The sequence below is a fragment of the Hylobates moloch genome, unplaced genomic scaffold, assembly GCF_009828535.3.
Source record: "Hylobates moloch isolate HMO894 unplaced genomic scaffold, HMol_V3 SCAFFOLD_4, whole genome shotgun sequence".
NCBI classification, from domain to species: Eukaryota; Metazoa; Chordata; class Mammalia; order Primates; family Hylobatidae; genus Hylobates; species Hylobates moloch.
In genome coordinates, this window is record NW_026652279.1 from 96786627 (window position 1) to 96809672 (window position 23046).

The 23046-nt window shown below is 38.5% G+C and overlaps 1 protein-coding gene across 4 annotated transcripts in view; it reads left to right on the plus strand.

Moving 5' to 3' along the window:
- Positions 1–23046, plus strand: part of MIPEP (mitochondrial intermediate peptidase) — a 170571-nt gene that overhangs the window by 66231 nt on the left and 81294 nt on the right. For all 4 annotated transcript variants that reach the window (XR_009213211.1, XR_009213212.1, XR_009213213.1 and 1 more), the window contains exon 15: positions 20478–20552. Coding sequence is in view for 1 of the 4 variants with exons in the window: in XM_032150652.2 (XP_032006543.1) it covers positions 20478–20552 (75 nt within the window). In the remaining 3 variants the exon portion in view is untranslated. The remainder of the gene's footprint in view (positions 1–20477; positions 20553–23046) is intronic.

A 23046-nucleotide genomic window follows, 5' to 3' on the forward strand; every position in this document is an offset into this window, starting at 1 on the left:
GATTTTCGTGAGACCACAAATTCAGCTGTCTGATAGTTCCTCTGGAAGTTTTGTCTCAGAGGAGTACCCGGCCGTGTGAGATGTCAGTCTGTCCCTACTTGGGGATGCCTCCCAGTTAGGCTGCTCGGGGGTCAGGGACCCACTTTAGGAGGCAGTCTGTCCGTTCTCAGATCTCCAGCTGCGTGCTGGGAGAACCACTGCTCTCTTCAAAGCTATCAGTCAGACAGGGACATTTAAGTCTGCAGAGGTTCCTGCTGAATTTTTGTTTGTCTGTGCCCTGCCCCCAGAGGTGGAGGCTACAGAGGCATGCAGGCCTCCTTGAGCTGTGGTGGGCTCCACCCAGTTCGAGCTTCCTGGCTGCTTTGTTTACCTAAGCAAGCCTGGGCAATGGCGGGCGCCCCTCCCCCAGCCTCGCTGCCACCTTGCAGTTTGATCTCAGACTGCTGTGCTAGCAATCAGTGAGATTCTGTGGGCATAGGACCCTCCGAGCCAGGTGCAGGACACAATCTTCTGGTGTGCCGTTTTCCAAGCCCATTGGAAAAGCGCAGTATTAGGGTGGGACTGGCCCGATTTTCCAGGTGCCGTCTGTTACCCCTTTCTTTGACTAAGAAAGGGAACTCCCTGACCCCTTGCACTTCCCGAGTGAGGCAATGCCTCGCCCTGCTTCGGCTCGCGCACAGGGCGCTGCACCGGCTGTCCTGCACCCACTGTTTGGCACTCCCTAGTGAGATGAACCGGGTACCTTAAACAGAAATGCAGAAATCACCGGTCTTCTGTGTCGCTCAGGCTGGGAGCTGTAGACCGGAGCTGTTCCTATTCGGCCATCTTGGCTCCACCCCCCATGGCTTGTGTTTTCACTTTCCTTTTAATATTGTTGGATTTATCAATCTTGTCTTTATAGTTAATAGTTTTTATATTTTTTTCTTTTTTTTCTTTTTTTGAGACAGAGTCTTGTTCTTTCGCCTAGGCTTACAGGCAGGCCACCATGCCCAGCCAATTTTTATATTTTTTATAGAGACAGGATCTCACTGTGTTGCCCAGGCTGGTCTCAAACTCCTGGCCTCAAGCAATCTTCCCACCTCAGCCTCCCAAAGTTTTGGGATTACAGGTGTGAGCCACCATGCCCAGCCTCTTCAGTTTTCTTCTAAACATTTTAATGCTTTCTTTTCTCTTTCAATTTTTAATCAAGTTGGAAATTCTTTCTGGGTTTGGCATAAGATGGAAATCCATTTTACTTTCTTCCCCGTGAATAACAAACTGTCGCAGCACCATTTAGTGAGTAATTTATCTTTTCTTCAGTGCCGTTACTCATGTACATGCAATTGTCAGTTTGTGGGATTCTCTTTCATTCCATTGTTTAAGCTGTCTGTCCTAATATCAAGGCCATGCTGTCTGTATTACTAGAGCTTTGGAATAAGTTATAGTAATAAGCTTACTAGTATTAATAAGTAATAAGAAGCCTTGATGCCTGGAAGGATAGGCCTTCCTCGATTTGTTCTTGAAAATTTCTTGTCTACTCTTAGACCTTTGTATTCTTTCATATACATTTTAGAATCAGGTTATCTAATTTTTGAAAAATTCTGGTAAGAGTTTGATTGGGATTACATTAAATTTATAGACCAATTTGGAGAGAACTGATATCTCTGAATATTGAATCTTTGAATCCATGAATATGGCATATCTTTCCATTTCTTGGGTCTTTTCAGAAGTCTTTGAATACAGTTTTAAAGTTTTCTTCCAGGGCCTTCCTTGGTCAGCTTTTGTTGGGCTTCCTCCTGGATGCCCTACCTTTTTGATACTATAAGCAGTATATATATTCAGATTGTTTGTTACTGGTGTTTAAAAATGCTGTTTGTCCGTTTTTGTATAGTGCTCTTGTTTACAGCAGCTTTGCTAAACTTTCTTATTAATTCAAAGAATTTGTCTATAAACTTTTAAAAGCTTTTTTAACCAGATAATTACTTCTGCTAAAAATAATGACAGCTTTATTTTTCCTTTCCAACCATGTATCTTTTCTGTTTACCTTGTTCTACTCCACTTATCAGAGCCTCCTTAATGTTGAGTAAAAGCCGTGGTATGGGCATTACTGCCTTGATCCTGGTGTTCAAAGGAAATGTTTTTAATATGTCACTGTAAAGAAAGATGTTTGTTACAGGTTTGCTGGAGATGTCAGGAAAAGGAAATTCCTTTCTCTCTCCAGTTTGCTACTTTTTTTTTTAATCATTAATGGGTATTGCATTTTATCATATTTTTTTCCTGCATCTTTTGAGCTGTCAGATTGTTCTTCACCTTTAATCTGTTAATGTAGTGAATGTTAAACATTAGGCCACCTTTGCATTTCAGGATTAAGCCACCTTGGTCCTAAATAATAGTTATTTTTTAATGCAGAGCTGGCTTTAGTTTGCTAATTATTTTATTTATTTATTTTTTTGAGACAGATCCTCCCTCCATCACCCAGGCTGGAGTGCAGTGGCGTAATCTCTACTCACTGCAACTTCCACCTCCTGGGTTCAAGTGATTCTCCCACCTCAGCCTCCTGAGTAGCTGGGATTACAGCGTGTGCCACCACACACAGCTAATTTTTGTAATTTTAGTAGAGGTGGGGTTTTACCATGTTGGCCAGAGTGGCCTTGAGCTCCTGACCCCAGTTGATCCACCCATCTCATAGTTTGCTAGTTTACTAATATTTTTATATTCTTGATTTTTGCATTTATGTTTATGAGAGAGGGATTGCTTATGATTTTTCTTCATCATTCTTTGCTGGTGTTCACTTAAATATATACTATTTCATAAAATGAGTTGGTGAGTGTTTCTTTTTCTTTTCTTTACAAGCATTTATTTATAACATTGTAATCATTTGTTCTTTAAAACTGTCAGAATTCATCTATGAAACCATTCGGGGTCTGTTTGTTTTCTCTGTGGGAAGATTTTTTAAATGACTGAATCCTTAATAGTCATAGGCCTCTTTGGGCTTTCTTCTCAGATAAACTTTGCTAAGTTGTAATTTTCTAGAAATTTATCAATTTGAGCCAAGTTCTTCAGCTTATTCGCATAAAGTTACTTATAGCGTTCTTTTATCCTTCAAATTCTGCTATAATTTTATCCTTTTTAATTTCTAATTCTGTTTTCTCATTTTTTTCTCTCTGTTAATCTTGGCAGAATTTTGTGTACTTTATCAGTGTAGTCTTCTCTCAGTGTCTAAGCAGGATTGGTTCCTGGGCCACTACTCCTTGCCACCATGGCTACCAAAATCCTTGTATGTTCAAGTCCCTTTTATAAAAGGGTGTAGTATTTGCATATAACCTATGTACATCCTGCTGTATACTTTAAATCATCTCTAGATTACTTATAATACCTAATGCAATGTAAATGCTATATAAATACTTGCTGTATTGCTTAGGGAATAATGACAAGAAAAAAGTCTGTACATGTTCAATACAGATGCAGTTTTTTTTCCAAATATTTTTGACTCATGGTTGATTGAATCCATGAATGTGCAACCCTCAGATATGGAGGGCTGACAGTATTTTCAAAGAACCAATGCAAACTTTGTTTATCCTATTTTGTTTGTTTCGGTTTGTTACTTCCTACTTTTATTATTACTCTCTCCTTCCTCCATCCTTGTTTTTTTCTTCTGATTTCATAGGCATTTGTCTAATTAGGTTTCTGTTTTATTTAACATAAGCATTTAAATTTTAATGCTTTAAATATTAAATGATGTGATGAAATGTTTTAGCTGAATTCTGTGATTTTAATACAAAATATTTTTAAAGTTGGTAATTTCCATTGTAATTTCCTCCTTAACCAAAGACTTGTTTAGAGCTATAGTTTAAAAGTTTTAAACCTTTGCAGGGGAGTTATTTATCTTTTTGTTTCTGATATCTAATTAATTGGTCTATCTGGTATTGATTCTTTGCAGTTTGTTAATATTTATTTTATGGCTTCATGTGTCATCAGTTTTTAAGAAATGTTCCATCTGTGCTTGAGTAGATTGTATATTTATAATTGTTGGGTCTGCGGTTTCATACTAGTCTGGTAAGTTAACCTTTTAATTGTATTGTTTAGATCTTTGATATAACTAATTTTTTTGATATAGCAAAAATTTAGAGGTATAAGTCTTCTACTATGAGAATGATAGAGAAATCATTTCCCCTTAGTTCTATCCATTTTTGCTCTCTATATTTTGAGAATATTTTATTAGATGCGTAAAAGCATAGTTTCCCCGATGAACAATTCCTTTCTTCCTTATGTGTTATCCTCTTAATCTTTATATGTTTCTTGTTTTAAAATCTTTTTTTTTTTCCTGGTAATTTTGCAACCCCAGCTACATTACTAATCACCAAATATAGCCAATTGCTTTTTGAGAGAACCTCATATTTTTTGTATAGTTTTGTCCATTAGCCACTACACTAAAATGTTTGCTGCTCTAGTTGGTCTTTCTCACTGAATATTTTTAAAACAATGTTATAGAAGTTAATACTCACCCTCATAATTTTTTCTTATTTAGTCCTTTCTGGCAGTCTGTGAAGCTGATGGTTGGTACCTAGTTGTCCACACTGTATGGACTAACTGTAGTTACTGTGATTCCTTACCCTGGCTACCTTAGACTCAGCCAGGGTAGGTAATTTTCCAAAGATCACACAATAATAATGAGGGGGGCAGTAGATCTATTAGTTTCACCTTAGAATTTCCTTAAAGTTCAGTTAGAGTTGATCAAGTCAGTATTATAACATTGTGAGTATTTTCTTTTTCCAGGTATTTTCTAGTTAAAAATTCCTTAATATGTATCGCCTAAACTTCTGACAATGTGTCTCACAAAATGGAAGCCCCGTATCTACTTTAAGTGTTATTTTTAGAACAGTAACATTCTAGTGCTTTCATTTTAGAATTTTTCTATCCTGCATCATTATAAGATTTAGTTTCTCGCCTTAGTTTGTGAAAGTCAGCCCAAGGCTAGAATTGCTTAAGTTCTATTTTCAAGGAGACATACATACTTGTAATAAATCTTCTCCTGTCATCCTCTTTCAAGAGATGTGAAAAAGAACCGAAGGTAAACATTACAGTGCAACTAGCATTAGATTAACTTTGGCAGGTTTAGGTTGTTTTGGAACTTTTCTTACTTTCAGTGTTAATGCTTCTCGATTATGTCTAGACAAGAGCATTGAACAGGGAGGTAGAGATGGATCTGAGCCCGGCCCCACCACCATACCCAGCTGACTTTAAACCAGTCATTGAACTTGTCTGAGATTTTTCTGCTCCTTTATATAAAATAAGTGGAATAAATATGTCAAAATTAAAATTTAACAAGCCTCCATACCTGCCTCAAAATTTTTGGACAAATTTAATAATGGACGCAAAAAGTAAAACACAGTATTATTGGAATATTTTTAGAAAAAATGGAAGTTGGATCCCTATCACACATTAAAATGTTTGGTGTTGAACCCTGCAAAACTCAAAGCCATCTGACCTATGTTTCTTTAAACCATCGGTGGGTCTGTGATAAAGTGTAAGCATTTTTAAAGGGTTTTTTAATCTTAGATCGTCTTATTTAGTTAGAAAACACTACTTAAAAGTAAGTGAAAAGTAGTATTTCCTGTGGATTTAGGCTTGAGATTTTGTCTCCTTGGACGTAGCCAACATTTTTATTTTATTGATTATGTGCCATCTGGATTACTGGTTATATCAAAACAAGCTAGTTGAGACATGCAATCCAGTTGTTTTTCCGTTATAGACATGGGAGGAAATGCAGTGCCGTGACACACAGCTTGGGGTGGGATGGGATCAGCTGGGAAATCAGAGCTGCTGCTTGGCAGCCTGGTGCCTGGCTTTATGCCGCTGAAGTATTTTCTTGTTTTGGATGACTATGTTTCAACAAGTTTTCTGTCATTAGACCTATCACGTGCCCGGGGACATCAGCGGTAAGAGTTCTCTGCTTCAGGATGAGTTGAATTACTACCATAACAAGGACTTGTACCAGAGATTGTCTTACCTGTTAATATATATGCAGCTTCCCACCACAGTACATTTTCTCAATGGTCATAAGTAAAAAAGGTATTTTGTCACAGTGACTTAGCTCTGTGATAATTCGATACCAAACTTTTAATGTAATGTTATTTACATGAGACTAGTGAGATTGTGAAATGTTAGAGAATACTTAGCAACTTTATGAGATTACATGCTTACAACTTAATTAAGCTCTTGACAAAATATTCAGAGAACTCAGGTGATAACTATGTTTACCAAACATTTGTATTTTTTGGTGTTATTTCTAGAATCATTCCAAAATGCTGTGCTAGCTTCATAGAATGGGAAAGCTATTCGTTTTAATGTTTTTGTTCCTATGCGTGGTCAACAAACACTACCACTTTTGTTTACCCCAAGAATACAGTTGACACCTTCCTCTCTTTGGTAAGGCAGTATAGCTTAGGCTGTGGACAACGGACACAGTGTTTGGCTCATATGAAGCACTCAGTAAGTTAGTTATTAATAGGGTGACAATATGATCTATTGTCCAAGCCAAACCCCTTTTTTGGTGAGAGAGGGACAGGGTCTCACACTGTCGCCCAGGCTAGAGTGCAGTGGTACAATCACAGCTCCCTGAAATCTTAAATTCTTAGGCTGAAGCAGTCCTCCTGCCTCAGCCTCCCAAGTAGCTAGGATTACAGGGCCTGTCGTCATGCCCAGCTAATTTTAAATTTTTTTGTAGAGATGGTGTCTCGCTCTGTTGCCCAGCCTGTTCTCGAACATTCAGCCTCAAGCAGTCCTCCAGCTTTGGCCTTCCAAAATGCAGGGATTATAGGCGTGAACCACTGTGCCCAGCTCCAAAATGCTGTTAAGAAAGAAGGGAGTGCTATTATTGATCACACCAAGATGGCAGTCGTAACCTAGGACTGTCATGCCCACCTCCATGTGTGGTCACCCAAGCTGTGACAGCATTGAGAAAGTCAGATGTTTCAGATGCAGGGACCTGAATTTCTTCCATTTAGTTAATACATTTTAGAAGTTCATTGACTAATTGTCACCTTATTGAATCTTCATACTAATTTTGTGGCAGAGGTATTTTTATCCTCATTTTACAAATGAGAAAATAGGATGCTCTGAGATTTCTTTAGGCTAAGAGGCAAAAGCGTAGCAATAGAAAACACAGGATGCCTAACTCAGACCCAAGTCTTTGTCTTTCACACAGTGCTCCTCCTTATGGACCATTTTTCTGCTTGTAAAATTAGAACGATTTAAATTTGCTCATCTTTGTTTTTCAAGTCATTGTGATGACTGTTTTTTTTCTAAGTCAGGTATCTAAAACTTTAACACACAATCACCTGGGGATCTGGATAAAATGCAGATTCTGATTTAATGCATGTGAAGTGGGTTCAGGATTCTGTATTTCCAGGAAGCACCCAGCGGAGGTTGCAGTGAGCCGAGATCATGCCACTGCACTCCAGCCTGTGTGACAGAGCAAGACTCCATCTCAAAAAAAAAAAAAAAAAAAAAAAGAAGCGCCCAGATGCTGCTGGTCTCTACTTGCTTTGGGCTCCACATAGTTGGGTAATTACTGTTATTACAATCCATATTTAGGAAAAAAAAAAAAAAAGAAAAGTTGCAATTCTGAGCAAGACACAGATTTTTACCTTCTTAATATAAGAAGGAGGTCGGTTTTATAGTCTTTCATTTTCCCTTTCTGGCCGTAAATGTGTTCTGGCATTAACAAACAATACAATAAATGAGCACTGGGAGTCCTCTCTTGCACAGCTGTGTGTTTGTGTACACAAAGAGGGTGGGGCCCCCACTCCCTAGTGTCCTTTAAGGGGACCTTTCACACAGCAATGGCTGATTGTGTCTCACAGAGTCTAGTTGGGGCTCTAGAAATCTAAGTTTAAACCATTGAGTGCATCATGGGGATAGGATGAATCAATTAGCTAAATGCTCGAAATAGGAGCATTTAGTTACCCAACCGTAGTACAGCCTTGCAGGGTGGGGCAATGTGAGGCAACCACTCCAGGGCTTAAGTCAATTCTTTTTAGTTTATAGGCCACTTTGGCATATTAAACAGGCTGCATTCTCTTGTTGTAGTCATATAGTCAAATCTTGAGTTTTTAGAAATAAACACAGGAATTAACTGTTTTAAATACAGTGGTAATTGTGGAAAAATTCAGGTTGGATTATCACAGTAAGCACATTAGGTCACTGTAGTTAATTATTGGCATATTATATTCCAATTGTAGAAACAACATTTCTACCATTTTCCTATTTTAAAAAACCACCCACGATGTTTGATCTCTGCATTTGACATGCCACTGTTACGGTAGTACAAACGGCACCATTTATTGTTAGGGTAGTTGCCTTTCCAACACTGTAAATGATTACTCTCTTCTAAATTCCTTTATTGCTTTATCTGCACCTCTTTTGTGGCTCTTGGTGCATTTTCCCATGCTTTATTAATTCTGAAATACATTTGGCCCTTCTGTGTCCACACAGTCAACTAACCATGGGTCAAAAATACTTGGAAAAAAATAGTAATAATAACACAATTATTAAAATGCAAATAAAAAAGCAGTACAGTGTAACAACTATTTACATAGCTACTTTGTATTGGGTATTACAAGTATATAAGAGGATGTGCATCATAGGTTATATGCAAATACTATACTATTTTATACCAGGGACTTGAACATGCGTGGATTTTGTTCTTGGAGGAAGGTCGTGGAACCAACCCCCCTCAGATACTGCAGGTTGTACATTCCTTTTCTGGTTCCAGGTAGCAGGATCAGGTGAGATTCATTGTGTATTACCCAGCTGCTTAGTAGGATGCCTTGCACAGGGTGGGATGCTCGGTGAAGATGAGCCCAGAGAGTCCTGTGACAGGTCTCACCTGCTTTTCTTGCTCCGTCTTCTCTTACAGCTCATTTCGTAAGCACAGGAGGCAGCCAGCTTCAAACCAGGGCTCATTTGGACTCTGTGGGATTCTATAGTGACAAAAAAAAATCTGCAGATATTTTTATGTAAGAAACTAGGAAAGGGCATAAATTATCTGAAGTATAAATTTCACTCAGTAAAAATTGCTTTGAAATAAATTCACATTAACATAAATTCTCAAGCCATGTTTAAAATAGTCTGCCCTTGTTAAGAGATACAGATTTTATAGAAAACTGTTTCTGAACAACTCTATAGTAAGATAGTTTGTAAAGGTTGCAGATTGCAAAGCTTTACTGAGGGTATAACTAGATTTACTATTGTATTTCAATAAAATGCCTCCATAAAAGTAATAGTTGATAGGTGATATCTGAAAAAATAACAGAGTGGGAATCTCCGTCTTTACTGTGGAAAAAGAAACTGTTGCAGGAGGGAAATGTGGAGCCTGCAGTTGGTATTATTTGGCGTTTTTCAGTATGGAGGCAGTGTTGGATGCTGGCTATTTTTCTTCTGTTTTGGAGCAGAGAAATCAGAAGAGTTTTGTGGATCTGCTAATACATCGAGGAGACCAGTACATACGGCACCTTCTGTGCTCTATCCATTTGTTCCCTGGCCGTAAGGAAAGGCAAATTAGTGTGCTTTCATGAGCTCCATCAACTTGCATTCCTTAGAAATGCACACTCTGATGGGGCATTGGAACTGGCTCAGGCGCCAGAGTGGCAGGACACCCTGCAGGCAAGTTCCCAGAATGCCTGGGGGCTGTGCTCACCTCGGAGAGGCAGAGACAGGTGCAATGGAGAGGAGCTGAAGAGGAGCTTTCTAATAAAGTGGGTGTAAATATAAGACTGGAAAGAAGCTGTAAGATAGCCAGAATAACAGCTGTATTTATTCCTTTATTTCTTTACGATGTTTTATTTATAAGAATTGTTTCTTTTATTAGTGAAAGTTTATGTTTAATTGCTTTACCAAGTCATTTTCCAGCCAGTGTTCTACATATTAAATCACCTGATTATAAAACATGTATGGGGTGGAGGGGACAGGTGTTCTATGCTCAAATAATTTTGGAAAATGGGTGTAGCATTAAATGGGTTTCTATAAAGGGAGAACTACATATAATTTAATATGCTAATAACTGGAATCCCCAAGAAAGGTGTTTACTTGAGTGAATTTCCTAGACAATCTGACCTGCTTTTGTTGTTGGCTCTTCTACCACAGGCAGGGCCTCTGTTCAGTCAACACAAGCACGAAAGTTGGACAACATCAAGTGAAGGCCAAGTAACTTCACTCAGCTGGATTCTATAGATACAAAATTAAGGGTGCTTGAAGAGTTTCTCACACTTAACCCATTTTTTAAATGACACATCTGTAAACCTCATTGGGAAGACATGTACAATATACTGTGTGTAGAACACTTGGAATGAAAACAGGTTTTTTTTTTTGTTTTTTGTTTTTTTTTTTTTTGAGATGGAGTCTCCCTCTTGTCACCCAGGCTGGAGTGCAAGGATGTAATCTCAGCTCACTGCAACCTCTGCCTCCCAGGTTCAAGCAATTCTCCTCCCTCAGCCTCCCAAGTAGCTGGGATTACAGATACATGCCACCACACCCAGCTAATTTTTGTATTTCTAGTAGAGACGGGGTTTCACCATGTTGGCTAGGCTGGTCTCGAACTCCTGACTTCAGGTGATCCACTGGCCTTGGCCTCCCAAAGTGCTGGGATCACAGGCATGAGCCACTGGGTCTGGCTTTTTTTCTATTTTTTTTTTAATAAAAAGTGGAGAATTTATGCTGTATTTCAGACCAAATATATAACACGTAGAGATTTATAGTTCTCTATCTAAAACTTTGGGATTAGATGTTTTGGAATTCAGAATTTTCTGGATTTTTAGAAAATTTATATGGTTTATCAGAAGAAAAAATTGCAACAAATTTGGTTATAGATCTGTTTGACTTTTATATGTGATTCATGAATTGGGCAGCCTCTATTCTACAAAACAGAATGAAAGCTACCCCTGGGCAGTAGCAGAAGAGTGGGTTTTGTAAGGTGGGAACAAGGAAACAACACTAGAAAAAAAAAGCCAGTTGATTAGCATCAGGTTCCTCTTTTGTAAGGGTTAAAACAAAGGGAGCTTCCATATTACACTGACTCAGGTAGACTGCGATCTCCTATTTTCAGGAAACACTGGACTGTGTGGGATCTACCCGCTTCTCTAAAACTTTGGTTTGATTGTGTGGCATTTAGCGTGAGTGACTCCATTTGGTTTGGTTTTGTCTATTGGGGCCTAGTGTAGGAGCTCAGTATAAAACAATGGCCTCCCATAATTTTTGTTTAACCTTATACTGTGGATGTTGAATTAAAAGAAATGAATAAACCTAGCTAGTTCTGGTAGAGTACCCAGTGAAACACATTCATATTTCTGCATATTCACGAAGGGTAAGGGTAAATATTTTTAAAAGATAAATACTTTACAAACTTCACATTTGTCCAGGTCAGGTCTTGCCATCTAATGTTTTTTTGGTCAAATTTATGAAAACTTTCCAGTGTTCAGACCTTAATGGATTATGGAATTTCAGGTAAGGGATCTAGACCACTACTCACAGAAATTAGAATGAGGCACATCATTGAATTTCCCTCTCCGCTGTTACATTTAGCCTAAAGCTGCCTTACATATTTTAAATTAGGCTTAAAGATTTCTCCATACATAATGAACTCTAACCTAACTAGAGGTATAAACAGCCTGTAACCTACCCTTGTACCAATCACAGAGTTTCAGCCAATCACAGGCTGTTCAAACCTTGTTCAGATAACGCAAATGTGAACTGTAACCAACCCAGCTATTTCTGTACCTCACATCTGTTTTCTGTAGGTCATTTTCCTTTTTCTGTCCATAAATATTATCAGACTATATGGCAGCTCCTGAGTCTCTGTGAACCTATTCTGGTTCCAAGGACTGCCCAATTTTTAAGGTGTCCTTTGCTCTGTTTAACTCTCTTAAGTTTATTTATTTATTTATTCATTTATTTATTTTTGAGACAGAGTCTCACTGTGTCACCCAGGCTGGAGTGCAGTGGTGCGATCTTGGCGCACTGCATCCTCTACCTCCCGCGTTCATGTTCCAGCGATTCTCATGCCTCAGCCTCCTGAGTAGCTGGGATTACAGGCACCCGCCACCATGCCCAGCTAATTTTTTTTTTTTTTTTTAAGTAGATATGGGGTTTCACCATGTTGGCCAGACTGGCCTCGAACTCCTGACCTCAAGTGATCAGGCTGCCTCAGCCTTCCAAAGTGCTGGGATTATAGGAGTAAGCCACCGTGCCTAGCCAAACTCTGTTAAATTTAATTTGTCCAAAGTTTGTCTTTTAACGCTGCTTAGCCCACTGCAAAACCCAGAACTAAATGTATGGCCCAACTGTGAAAATGATATGGAATTATAGGAAACATGTTTTAATGTGCCTAACCTCAATTCTGACCTCATTTTATTTTTCTGCTTTCATTTTTCCTTATCTAACTTCCTCATCTATCAATTATATACTAATTGTGTATTAAATATATAAATTATATTCACCAAATGTTTTATTGAATGTTTTATTAAGTGTTCATTCAGTAAACACTGAATGTTTACTGATCCTTTTGTGGGGGAACTTGTTGAAGTATCAGTAAAACAAATTTTGGATGGAAGTTTCTTTGCCATCAAGGGGCAGCATACCTTAATCACAGGATCAAATTTTGAGGGGTACACAAACAAACTGAAAGTGAATCAACAAGCCCGAAGTTACACACCTACACCATGCATCACAGACTCTACCTTCTCGTCATGCAGGTATCGGAATTTTAATGCTTTTGAGGGCAAAGGATGATGTTTTATTGTTGTTGTTACAGGAAAAATTATTCATGAAAGTTATTAAAGAATAGTAAGGCAGACTTTGTCAGGGGGGATACTGCAGCGAGGTTTGGTAGTGGGGGAGAGATTCTGCTCAACTCCAAATTCAATGAGGAAAAGTGGAGATTTATAGCCAAGGAATGAGGGAGTGGAGGGAGTTGGAGGATAAAAAATTACTAAGGTGGGGAAAGGGGGATTCTCACTCGACTGACCAAACTGCTTGAGACAGTGCTCAGCTATGCTGTCTATCATACGTGCCAAAGCTTTACAAGTTTCTTCATGATAGTCTCTGATGATGTCTAATTCCTGACTTAAAAGCATAGTTCACCCTTTGTAAAGCTTTTCTGCCTTTGTGTTTGGTTTGGTTTGGTTTTTCTCCTTTGGAGGCTAAGCCCAAATGATATTACTTAATGAAAGTCTGAACTGTTTGGGATTTGCCCATCCACCTAGGATGCAGAAAGCTCGAAAGAGCAGTGCTGGCAACCAACATTACTACAGGAAAAGGCAGGTAGAATGCTAACTTTTCTCAAGCTCACAGGGAAGCTGAGGTCTCAGGGCCCTCGAGGTGTCTGAATCCAAAGAGATACAGATGGCTCACCGGTGACAGATCATGGGTGGAAAGGCTGACTGCCGTACAAAGGGGTAAGAAGAGATCAGTAACACTTTGGCGAATTGTTAGAGACCCAGTGTGGACTGGAATATCAATCTGGAATACCTGAGGGCCCTGATACTGTAGGAGTTTGCATTCACTTGTAGGCCATTTTCTGTCGGCCTCATCTGGGTGCTCATGAGAGCAGGGTGGGAAGGCAGACAGGCCTCCTCTGTGTTGTAGGAAGTGATTGGCCGCTGCTGCAGGAATAGCAGAAAACCCTGACTCCCTGCTCCAAGATAAAGCAATCAGTAAAAGCAAACTGAGGAACTTGAAAATAACTAACAACTAGAATAACTTCAAAGTCACTGTCTGTCAGGGACTTGAACAACCATTAAAGGATAAGACGGAAAACATGGATAACATGTATGAACAGATAGGGAGAAGTGAAAACTACAAAAAAAAACTACAGTCAAATGCAAGTGCAGGTAATAAAGCCACGATATCACATATGAAGAATTCCTTTCAGAAGCTCATCCATACACTCGATGAAGCTGGGGAAGGAATCAGTGAATTTAAAGATAGATTAGGACAGTAGAAATTATTTAAACTGAAATACAGAGCGGGGAAGGAGTAGGGGATGGGAAACAACAAAACCAAGCATCCAGGAACTCTGGGACAATACCAGCCAGCGTAACATACGTGCAATTCAAGTTCCAGAAAGGAAAAGAGAGCAATAACAAGGCCAGAGAAATATTTGATGGCATAATAACTGAGAATTTGCCAAAAATAATGAAAAGCACACCAGAGATCCAAGAAGCTTCAAGAATCCCAAGCAGGACAAATAATAAAAAAGAATATACCTGGATACATTATTGTCAAACTGCTGGAAACCAAAGATAAAGAGAAAACCTTAAAGGCAACCAGGGCAGAAAAGACACATTACAAACAGAAGTAATAATTACAATAAACTTTTCGTTCAAAACTAGGCAATTCTGAACTATCTAGACATAGCATGAGATACATTTGATCATCAGAAGAGAGAGATTTTCTGATTGATACCAGTATTTTATAAATATGAGCTAGAACCTGCAGATTAAAAACTGACTCATTGTTTGATAACCAGTTCTACTTAAGGTGGAGAAAATATTTTCAAAAAGTGAGTTAATAACCAAGTTTTGTGGCAGATATTGAAATATCGAAGATATTAATAGATTATTAGCACATTACTTTATTTCATTGTGGGGTTTTTTTTGTAAACCTTAAATTAATTACCAGGTTAGAGAAAGCATCCTCTTCTAAAGCCGGGTAATTTGAGGAGGCATACATTTTGGGTTGAAGATAATCGGCTATTTTATAAATGAAAAAAAATTAAAAACAGGCCTGGCACAGTGGCTCACGCCTGTAATCCCAGCAGTTTGGGAAGCCCAGGAGGCAGGTGGATCTCCTGCGGTCAGGAGTTCGAGACTAGCCTAGCCAACAAGGCGAAACCCCATCTCTAGTATACAAAAAGTAGTCAGGCATGGTGGTGCATGCTTGCAATCCCAGCTACTTGCGAAGCTGAGGTGGGAGGAATCACTCGAACCTGGGAGGCAGAAGTTGCAGTGAGCCAAGATTGCACCACTGCACTCCAGCCTGGGCTACAGAGCGAGACTGTGACTCAAAAAAAAAAAAAAAAGGAAAATAATCAGGAAACTATGAAAGTACATTCCTTATTTAGAACTTGATTGTTAGGTGCTAAAGAGAGAAAATCGTTTAGCTATAATTCCTGTCTTCTAAGAACTTATAGATCTGAAACAGATCACATTTGCAGAGTATGTAAATAACACAGTAAAATGTAAGTAAAGTTCGTCAAAGTCAGTGATTATTGTATTATATAGTGCAGTAGTAGTAGTGAAGAATACCAGCTACCATTTATTCCGTATCTGTGTTAAACCTGATGTATTAACATTTTAAAACTCATTATCTTGCTTGATTCTCATCCTATGAAAAGATAATATCAACATTTTGCAGATGAGGAAAATGTGGCTTCACAAAGTTCAGTAAGTTGCCCAACATCCATGCCACTCAGCTGGTTAGTAGCACAGTTGGGATTCAAACTCAGTTTTATCTGATGCTCCTTACTGTGCTACAGTGAAGCGCAATCATAGGAGTTTGAAATGCAGGCAGATTTTGGTGTTAAGGCAGGCCATGCTTTCAGTTCTACTGTAGTGGGTTAAGTTCATGGAACAAATGGTATTTCTTGATTAATTGGATATTGTGAAGCAGCCATTTCGTTGGTCAGGTGTTAGAATGCTAGAAACAGCCTGAAAGGCCCAAAAGAGCTCTCCAGTCCTGACGTTTCTTGCACAGTTGTTCTTTACCATAATTAGCTAATATAAACATTCTTGATTTATAGCATTCTTAATATGCTGATAGGATTCTTTTTAATTTTTAATAAGTATGGGACCAGGCGTGGTGGCTCACACCTGTAATCCCAGCACTTTGGGAGGCCGAGGCAGGCGGATCACAAGGTCAGGAGATCGAGACCATCCTGGCTAACACAGTGAAACCCTGTCTCTCCTAAAAATACAAAAAATTAGCCGGGCGTGGTGGCGGGCGCCTGTAGTCGCAGCTACTCTACTCAGGAGGCTGAGGCAGGAGAATGGCGTGAACCCGGGAGGCAGAGCTTGCAGTGAGCCAAGATTGTGCCACTGCACTCCAGCCTGGGCAACAGAGCAAGACTCCGTCTCAAAAAAAAAAAAAAATTTTTTTTTAATAAGTATGGTAGTGTCCATATCCTCAGAAGAATTGAGAAATTATATGTCAGTGTGAGATAGGAGATTTACAGGTCAGTGGAAGGGAGTATTTTCTGCCTTGGAAATTACGGAAATTGAAATAGTATCTGGTAAAACATGCAGCTGATAATATGGTGAAAGTTATTTCTGATGCCTCAGACTTTGGTAAATTTTCAAATTCAATATAATGAACATAATGATAATATTATTCAAGGCTTAGGTGTTTTAAATGCATTTTCATTTATACATAGTTGCTCATTACCTATCAGCTTAGATATGTTAATTCTGTTTCTTTAATGTGGCAAATGTGAGAGTCTTGTATTTAGGAGACAATAATATTAAACATCTGTGCTGCTCTGTAGACTTAATTGCTTTTGGAATTACAGCAAAATTGAATTACAGTCAACCTTCTGTATCTGTGGGTTCCGCATCTGTGGATTCAACCAACAGCAGATTGAAATTATTTGGGGGCTGGACACGGTGGCTCATGCCTGTAGTCCTAGCCCTTCAAGATCTTGGCTGAAGTGGGAGGATCTTTGAGCCCAGGAGTTTGAGGATGCAGTGAATTATGATTGTGCCACTGCACTCCAGCCTGGGCAATACAGTGAGACCCTATTTATGAGAGAGATAGGTATATTTTATATATATATATTTATAGATATACATAAATACGTATTTATATGTATATATATTTGGGGAAGAAAAATGGATGGTTGTGTCAGTACTGAACATGTACAGACTTTTTTCTTGTCATTGTTTTCTAAAACACACTATAACAACTATTTACACACTAGAGGTGATTTCAAATATACAGGAGGATGTACATAGGTTATATGCAAATACCGCATCATTTCAAAGCAAGGACTTGCACATCTACAGATCTTGGTATCCTTAGGAGGTCCCGGAACCAGTTCCTGCATGTATACCAGGGAACACTGTAATTCAATATTGGTTATCATGGCCGCGATTGGCAAAGCAATATTCACAGAAGAAAATCTTGACCAGGAAACATTTTTAAATTTCAGTTTTAATTTTGAAACGTTGTTTATTTTTTAAAAATAACTTTAGATATAACTTTAAAAGAAAATCAGTTTGTATGGTATTTAAGTTATTTGTTTCAAATTTGTTATTTTTTAAAAAGCAAGTATTTTCTAAGAGAATAAGCATATAACTTCATTTCAATTAATACATTTATTAATTCCAGTTGACTAACAATCAAACTAGTTTTTTTAAAAAGAACATTTTCTATGTATAGCACACACAATATATGTATTTTTTATTTGTGATTTGATGATTTAATGATTCTGTCCTCTGAACTATTCTACTAGGATTGTACTTATTCTCTACTTATGTGTTTCTTTACAAGTGAACGTTCTTTGTATTACAATATATAGTAGACATTGAATATATAATTGGGGTACTTAACTTTTTATTTTGAAATAGTTATAGATTCACAGAAAGTTGCAAAAACAAAAATGCAGAGAGGTCCTATGTCCCCTTCACCCAGTTTTCTCCAGTGGTAGCATTTTTTGTTTTTTTCTAAATATGTATTTTTTTTTTTTTAGAGTCAGTATCTGGTTTGCTGGTAGGGAAGAAAGCCTAATGGCAGTGAGCGAGGGAGGGAGGGAGTGAGGCACGACCAACTGCCCATCCCGTCATGGTCTGGAACTCAGTTTCCAGGGTTTCTCTGGGGTCCCTTTGGCCAACAGGGGGTCTGTTCAGTCAGTTAGGGGCTCAGAATTTTTTTTTTTTATTTCTCAGGGTGGAGATGGGACCCGGTGTGGCTCAGCTTCCCAGCTTCTCCAATGGGGACCTCCTTTTCTGCCCTCTGCTGGCTTCCAGCTTCTGCCAACAGCCCTGTTCTTTCCTGCCCTTTGCACGTGCTGTTTCTTCTGCCTGAAATGCTGCTTTCCCCTTCCCATCCATCCTTCTCTTGTCTAGTTAACACCTATTCGTTTTGCAAATCTCACTCCTACATCCATCAAGCCTTTCAAGGTCACAGCTGACACACTGTCCCCTACAGGCCTTTTCTTCCCTACACGCATTACAGTTAGTAACTGGAATCGGTGCTTACGTGGAGAATGCTAGCTGAGAAGTTTCGAGGGCAGACACCCGCTGTTGCCCACTGTTTGTGCCCCTTGTGCCTAATGCAGTGCTTGTTTACATGGTCTTCATATGTGTTAGTTAAATGAGAAAATATTGTCACAGCTCAATGGGTTCTTCTTGCCCACTGCCCAGAAAAGCTAATGTACCGAGAACAGCGAATGTTGCAACAAACAGTTTAATCATAGCAGGGCCAGCTAAGTGGAAAACAGAAGGCGTTTCTCAAATCTACCTCCCTGAGAACTTGGAAGCTAGAGTTTTTAAAGATACTTTGTCAGGCAGGGGCCTGGGGAACTGAAACAGTTGATAAGCTGTGGATGAAATCATAGGAGTGTCTAAACTGCACAGCTGAGTCTGTTCCTGCTTGGGGGGGTGGGTCTCAGGACCAGGTAGCATCTCTTGGTTTGTCGAAATGCTAAATCTGAAAAATATCTCAAAGACCAGTTCTTTAGGTTCCACAATAGTGATGTTATTTACAGGAGTGGTTGGGGAAGTTACAAGTCTTATAGCCTCTGGCTGTGTGACTCTGGTAGAAAAGCAAGCTTAGCAGTGGCAGGTGATTGTTTAAGTGTATCTATTGTTTGGCAAAGTCCAGGCCCCTACCATACTTCGAATCCAGCCTTAGGAATGTGGCTTCAGTCCCCAAACAAGCAGGAAGGTCAGGTTTTCTAGCCTCAAAGTTTAACTATAAACCAAATTTTTCTTAGAGTTATCTTGGCCTCCACACTCGAATAAGCTAAAGACAATGTAGCCTGAGAGGTTAGAAGCGGGATGGAGTCAGTCATGTTAGACTTCTCTTCTTATTACTTACAATTCTGCAAAGGTGGTTCAGTGTCATTCTTCCACATAGACTTTTTTTGTAAAAATTATTAAAACTTGATGAAGCATGAAAAATCTTTTAAATGTAGCATGAATCCTGTCAACAACATAAAATATGATATAAAGTAAGGTTTAAAGAAATGTGAACATTTTGACGCAATCTATTGGTGGATATGACTTAAATAAATCTTAACTTTTAAAAATCCTGTTTGAGGAAATACTTCTTTCATACAAGATGAGTGCCCCTGGTGTCAGAAAGCCCCAGGCCTGTGACCTGTACCAGAATTCACACTATGTAGCTTCCTCCCATCTGTGTTTTAGCTCTTTAAAAATATTGTCTTTTCTGCCTAGTTTACTTCTCTTGCTGCCAAATGGAAAGAGAAAAGGCTGTAGGTTTGTCATCTGAGCAGTCAGCAGCAGATTCTATGTCTTTCACTTAAGAAGCCATTTCCTAGCAGTTCTTCTATTAGTTCGTTCCTTCACAAATCTTTCCTGAGTGTCTGCCGGCTCCAGGCACTGTTCTAGTCCCTGGGAGTAGACTCCTACAAAGCAGTGGCTAGTTTCCGCTTCCAGCAGACAGCCCACATTCTCATCCACAGGTGGTTAATTTATACGACCATACGGCTGAGTAACTTGCCATTGGTCTTTATATAATGTGTTTCTCTTTAGAGGGGCTTTTAGCTTAATTAGGTTGTAAATCAGTATCTTTCTTTAATAAACATCAGTATTAATGATTTTAAACCAGAGTAAGATGGAGGAAAGTTCTTGTTCAACTACATTATTAATTTATTTCTAAGAGGATCTGTATGTTATAGGGTTAGGCCTAATTCATCTCAAAAAGAAAGCCTTAAATCACGTAGGGACGTTAAGTGTGCAAGCTCTACAGTTCTTTCAGATTGGAAAAGAAAATAATCTGCAATTCATTATTATGACTATTTGTTAGGATGTCAGTTTAGCTTTAACACTGGCTGACACCATGAATTACCATTTATTTCGTGACATTTTCATCTTTTAGTCCTATTGTCAGTGATTATATGCACTTAAAAGTCAAGAGAGTATTTGAACAGGCGCTCACTGATAGCAAAGGAACAGAAAAAGTATTCCCTTTGAGGTTTTAAATAGATTTTTAAAGATCGGCGCCAGTGTCTTAGTTCCACATAATCCTGTATTTTCATGTACAAACCCTTGTTTGACAATTACCACTTTTTGAAATTAAACAGAATGTCTTTATTCATGTTGTCTTGCCAACTAAAATATTTAGTTATTATTTTTAAACTATAATGAAATTCTATTACTCATTTTACATTTGATGTTATTTTTAAATTTCCTGACTTATAATATACATAGTGCGGTGACTTATTACGCTGTTTACTCACATACATATTCTTTTGTTTTATCAAGCCACTGCCAAAAAATATGGTGTCTCGTCTTTGTGAATCTAAAAAGGTTTGTGCTGCAGCTGATATGCAACTTCAGGTATGTATGTACCTTTGTTCTGAAGTTTTCCGGAGTCATTATCCCAAATAAATATATAACTTTAAATTCTTGCCAATGATACCTATTTATTATAATAATTATGCTTCTAAAACATCTTTCATCTGAGTTCAAAGAACTTGACCAAAATTGACTCATTTAGTCCTCACACTGCGCTTATGAAGTAGGCATTGGATAAAATTATTTCCCGGCCAGGCACAGTGGCTCACACCTGTAATCCCAGCACTTTGGGAGGCCGAGGTGGGAGGATCACGAGGTCAGGAGTTCGAGACCAGCCTAACCAACATGGTGAAACCCCGTCCCTACTAAAGATACAAAAATTAGCCGGGCGTGGTGGTGCATGCTTATAATCCCAGCTACTCAGGAGGCTGAGGCAGGAGAATTGCTTGAACCCGGGAGGTGGAGGTTGAAGTGAGCCGAGATCTTGCCACTGACTCCAGCCTGGGCAACAGAGCGAGACTCTGTCTCAAAAAAAAAAAAAAGACTATTTCCCATTTTCAGTTGGGAAAAAATGAAAGCTTAGAAAATTTACATGACTTCTTCTAAATCACACATTTTACCAGCTAAATTAAGGCTCAAACTTAGTTTTTTATATATATATGTTTATTCATTTTGTATCTTTTTAAAATTTTTGTGTTTTTAGGTTTGAAGTTTAGATAGTAATTGCTGTTATTTTTAGATAATATTCAAAACCAACTTCCCAGGTTTCGAGATGAAGACCAGAAAACTTTCATGAACCATCTGGATGCCAGGTCTGCATGACACCAGATGCGTAGATGTTTGTAATGACTGAGATTGTTTATGGAATTCTCACTCCTCTTCAGATCTTGAGAATTATGTAAACACCTTAAACACCCATCTTTCATCTTAGGCAGTATTCACTTTATGATGATTCAGTTACCTGTTTAACAAAGTAATCACTATTTAATTGCTTTATAGTTTTGTAAAATTCAGTCCCTAGAAGGTAATAAATGTGCTCTGTTTTTCTGTACCTTGAGACATGAAATGCATGTTTCAGTGAAGGAAATCTATTATATAGACAAAACCGTGAATCTGTATTTGCTTTACCTTACTCAGTATCTATTCATATCAATATAAGTTTTAAAGGATTTCCGAGTTATTTTTAAAAATTAACATTACTTGGCAAAAGTCTTGATTTGCTGGTATCTTTAGTAGAAGGCCTGGCTCTTAAAAGTCTGTTTTGTGGCTTTCTTCTTGAAAAATTGTTCTGATAATTTTCTTTTAGGAAAACCAACCTTTCCCTCCTCCGCCCTCCAAAAACAATAGCCCCCTGGAGACAGAGAGAGACAAAGTCCTGGTAGAGGAGCTGCCTGGGTTCAGCTTTTATATTACACTTGGACAGTGGAGACAAACACGGGTGGAAAGGAAGTGAATTGTTTCAACTTTCTATGGGGACATAAACAGTGTTTTTAAGGCCGGGCATGGTGGCTCACGCCTATAATCCCAGCACGTTGGGAGGCCAAGGCAGGCGGATCATGAGGTCAGGAGATCCAGACCATCCTGGCTAACACAGTGAAACCCCATCTCTACTAAAAATACAAAAAATTAGCCAGGCGTGGTGGCGGGCGCCTGTAGTCCCAGCTACTTGGGAGGCTGAGGCAGGAGAATGGGGTGAACCTGGGAGGCAGAGCTTGCAGTGAGCCGAGATAGCACCACTCCAGCCTGGGCGACAGGGCGAGACTCCGTCTCAAAAAAAAAAACTGTGTTTTTTAAAACTGTACATTTTTTTAAATTATTGTTTTAAAAATAGGCTCTTTATTTTTCTATGACTTAATAAGTTTCTTGGCCCCAGGAATGCATGACTCCCTGGGTAGGCAGATAGGCTCATGTCTTCGGAATTGTTTAGTTTATCAGCAAATAAGCATAAAAAGAATGCACATTTAATTTATTTTGCTCTGTTTTTATAATTCGAAAAAGTTACCCCATGTTTATATCATTTTGTAAAAGGCATAATCGAAGAAATGAAACTCTTGAATTCTGATTTATTTATACATTGGGGCAAAATAACACCTCAGTTGAGGTTAGAATGTAAGAGTTTCAGTTCCTGATAATTTACTCTGTTAGAATATAGGTAAGACATTGAGTAATTTTGGCCTCTCTGATTATCTTTATGCATTGTTACTCATTATAAAATGTAGAATTGAAAGAGCTATATTTAGCTATATGTTTAGATTACCAGTTAGAAGAAAGCAATATTTATATTTAGGAAATGTCTGTATTTTTCTAGGGAAGGTTTAAACTTAACTTTATAATTTAGAACCATAATTCTATATCTAGATGCAGCCAGAAGCTAGAGGTCATTTAAATTTTTTCTTTTAACCAAACTAATCCTCACTTCTTTCAAGTCAACAGCTGCACATTCTCTACAAATCCCATTTCTGAATCACAAAGATACATATCAGAAGCATAATTGCATGTCAAAATTTGTCCTTTAAAATAAAGCATTTTCTACTTG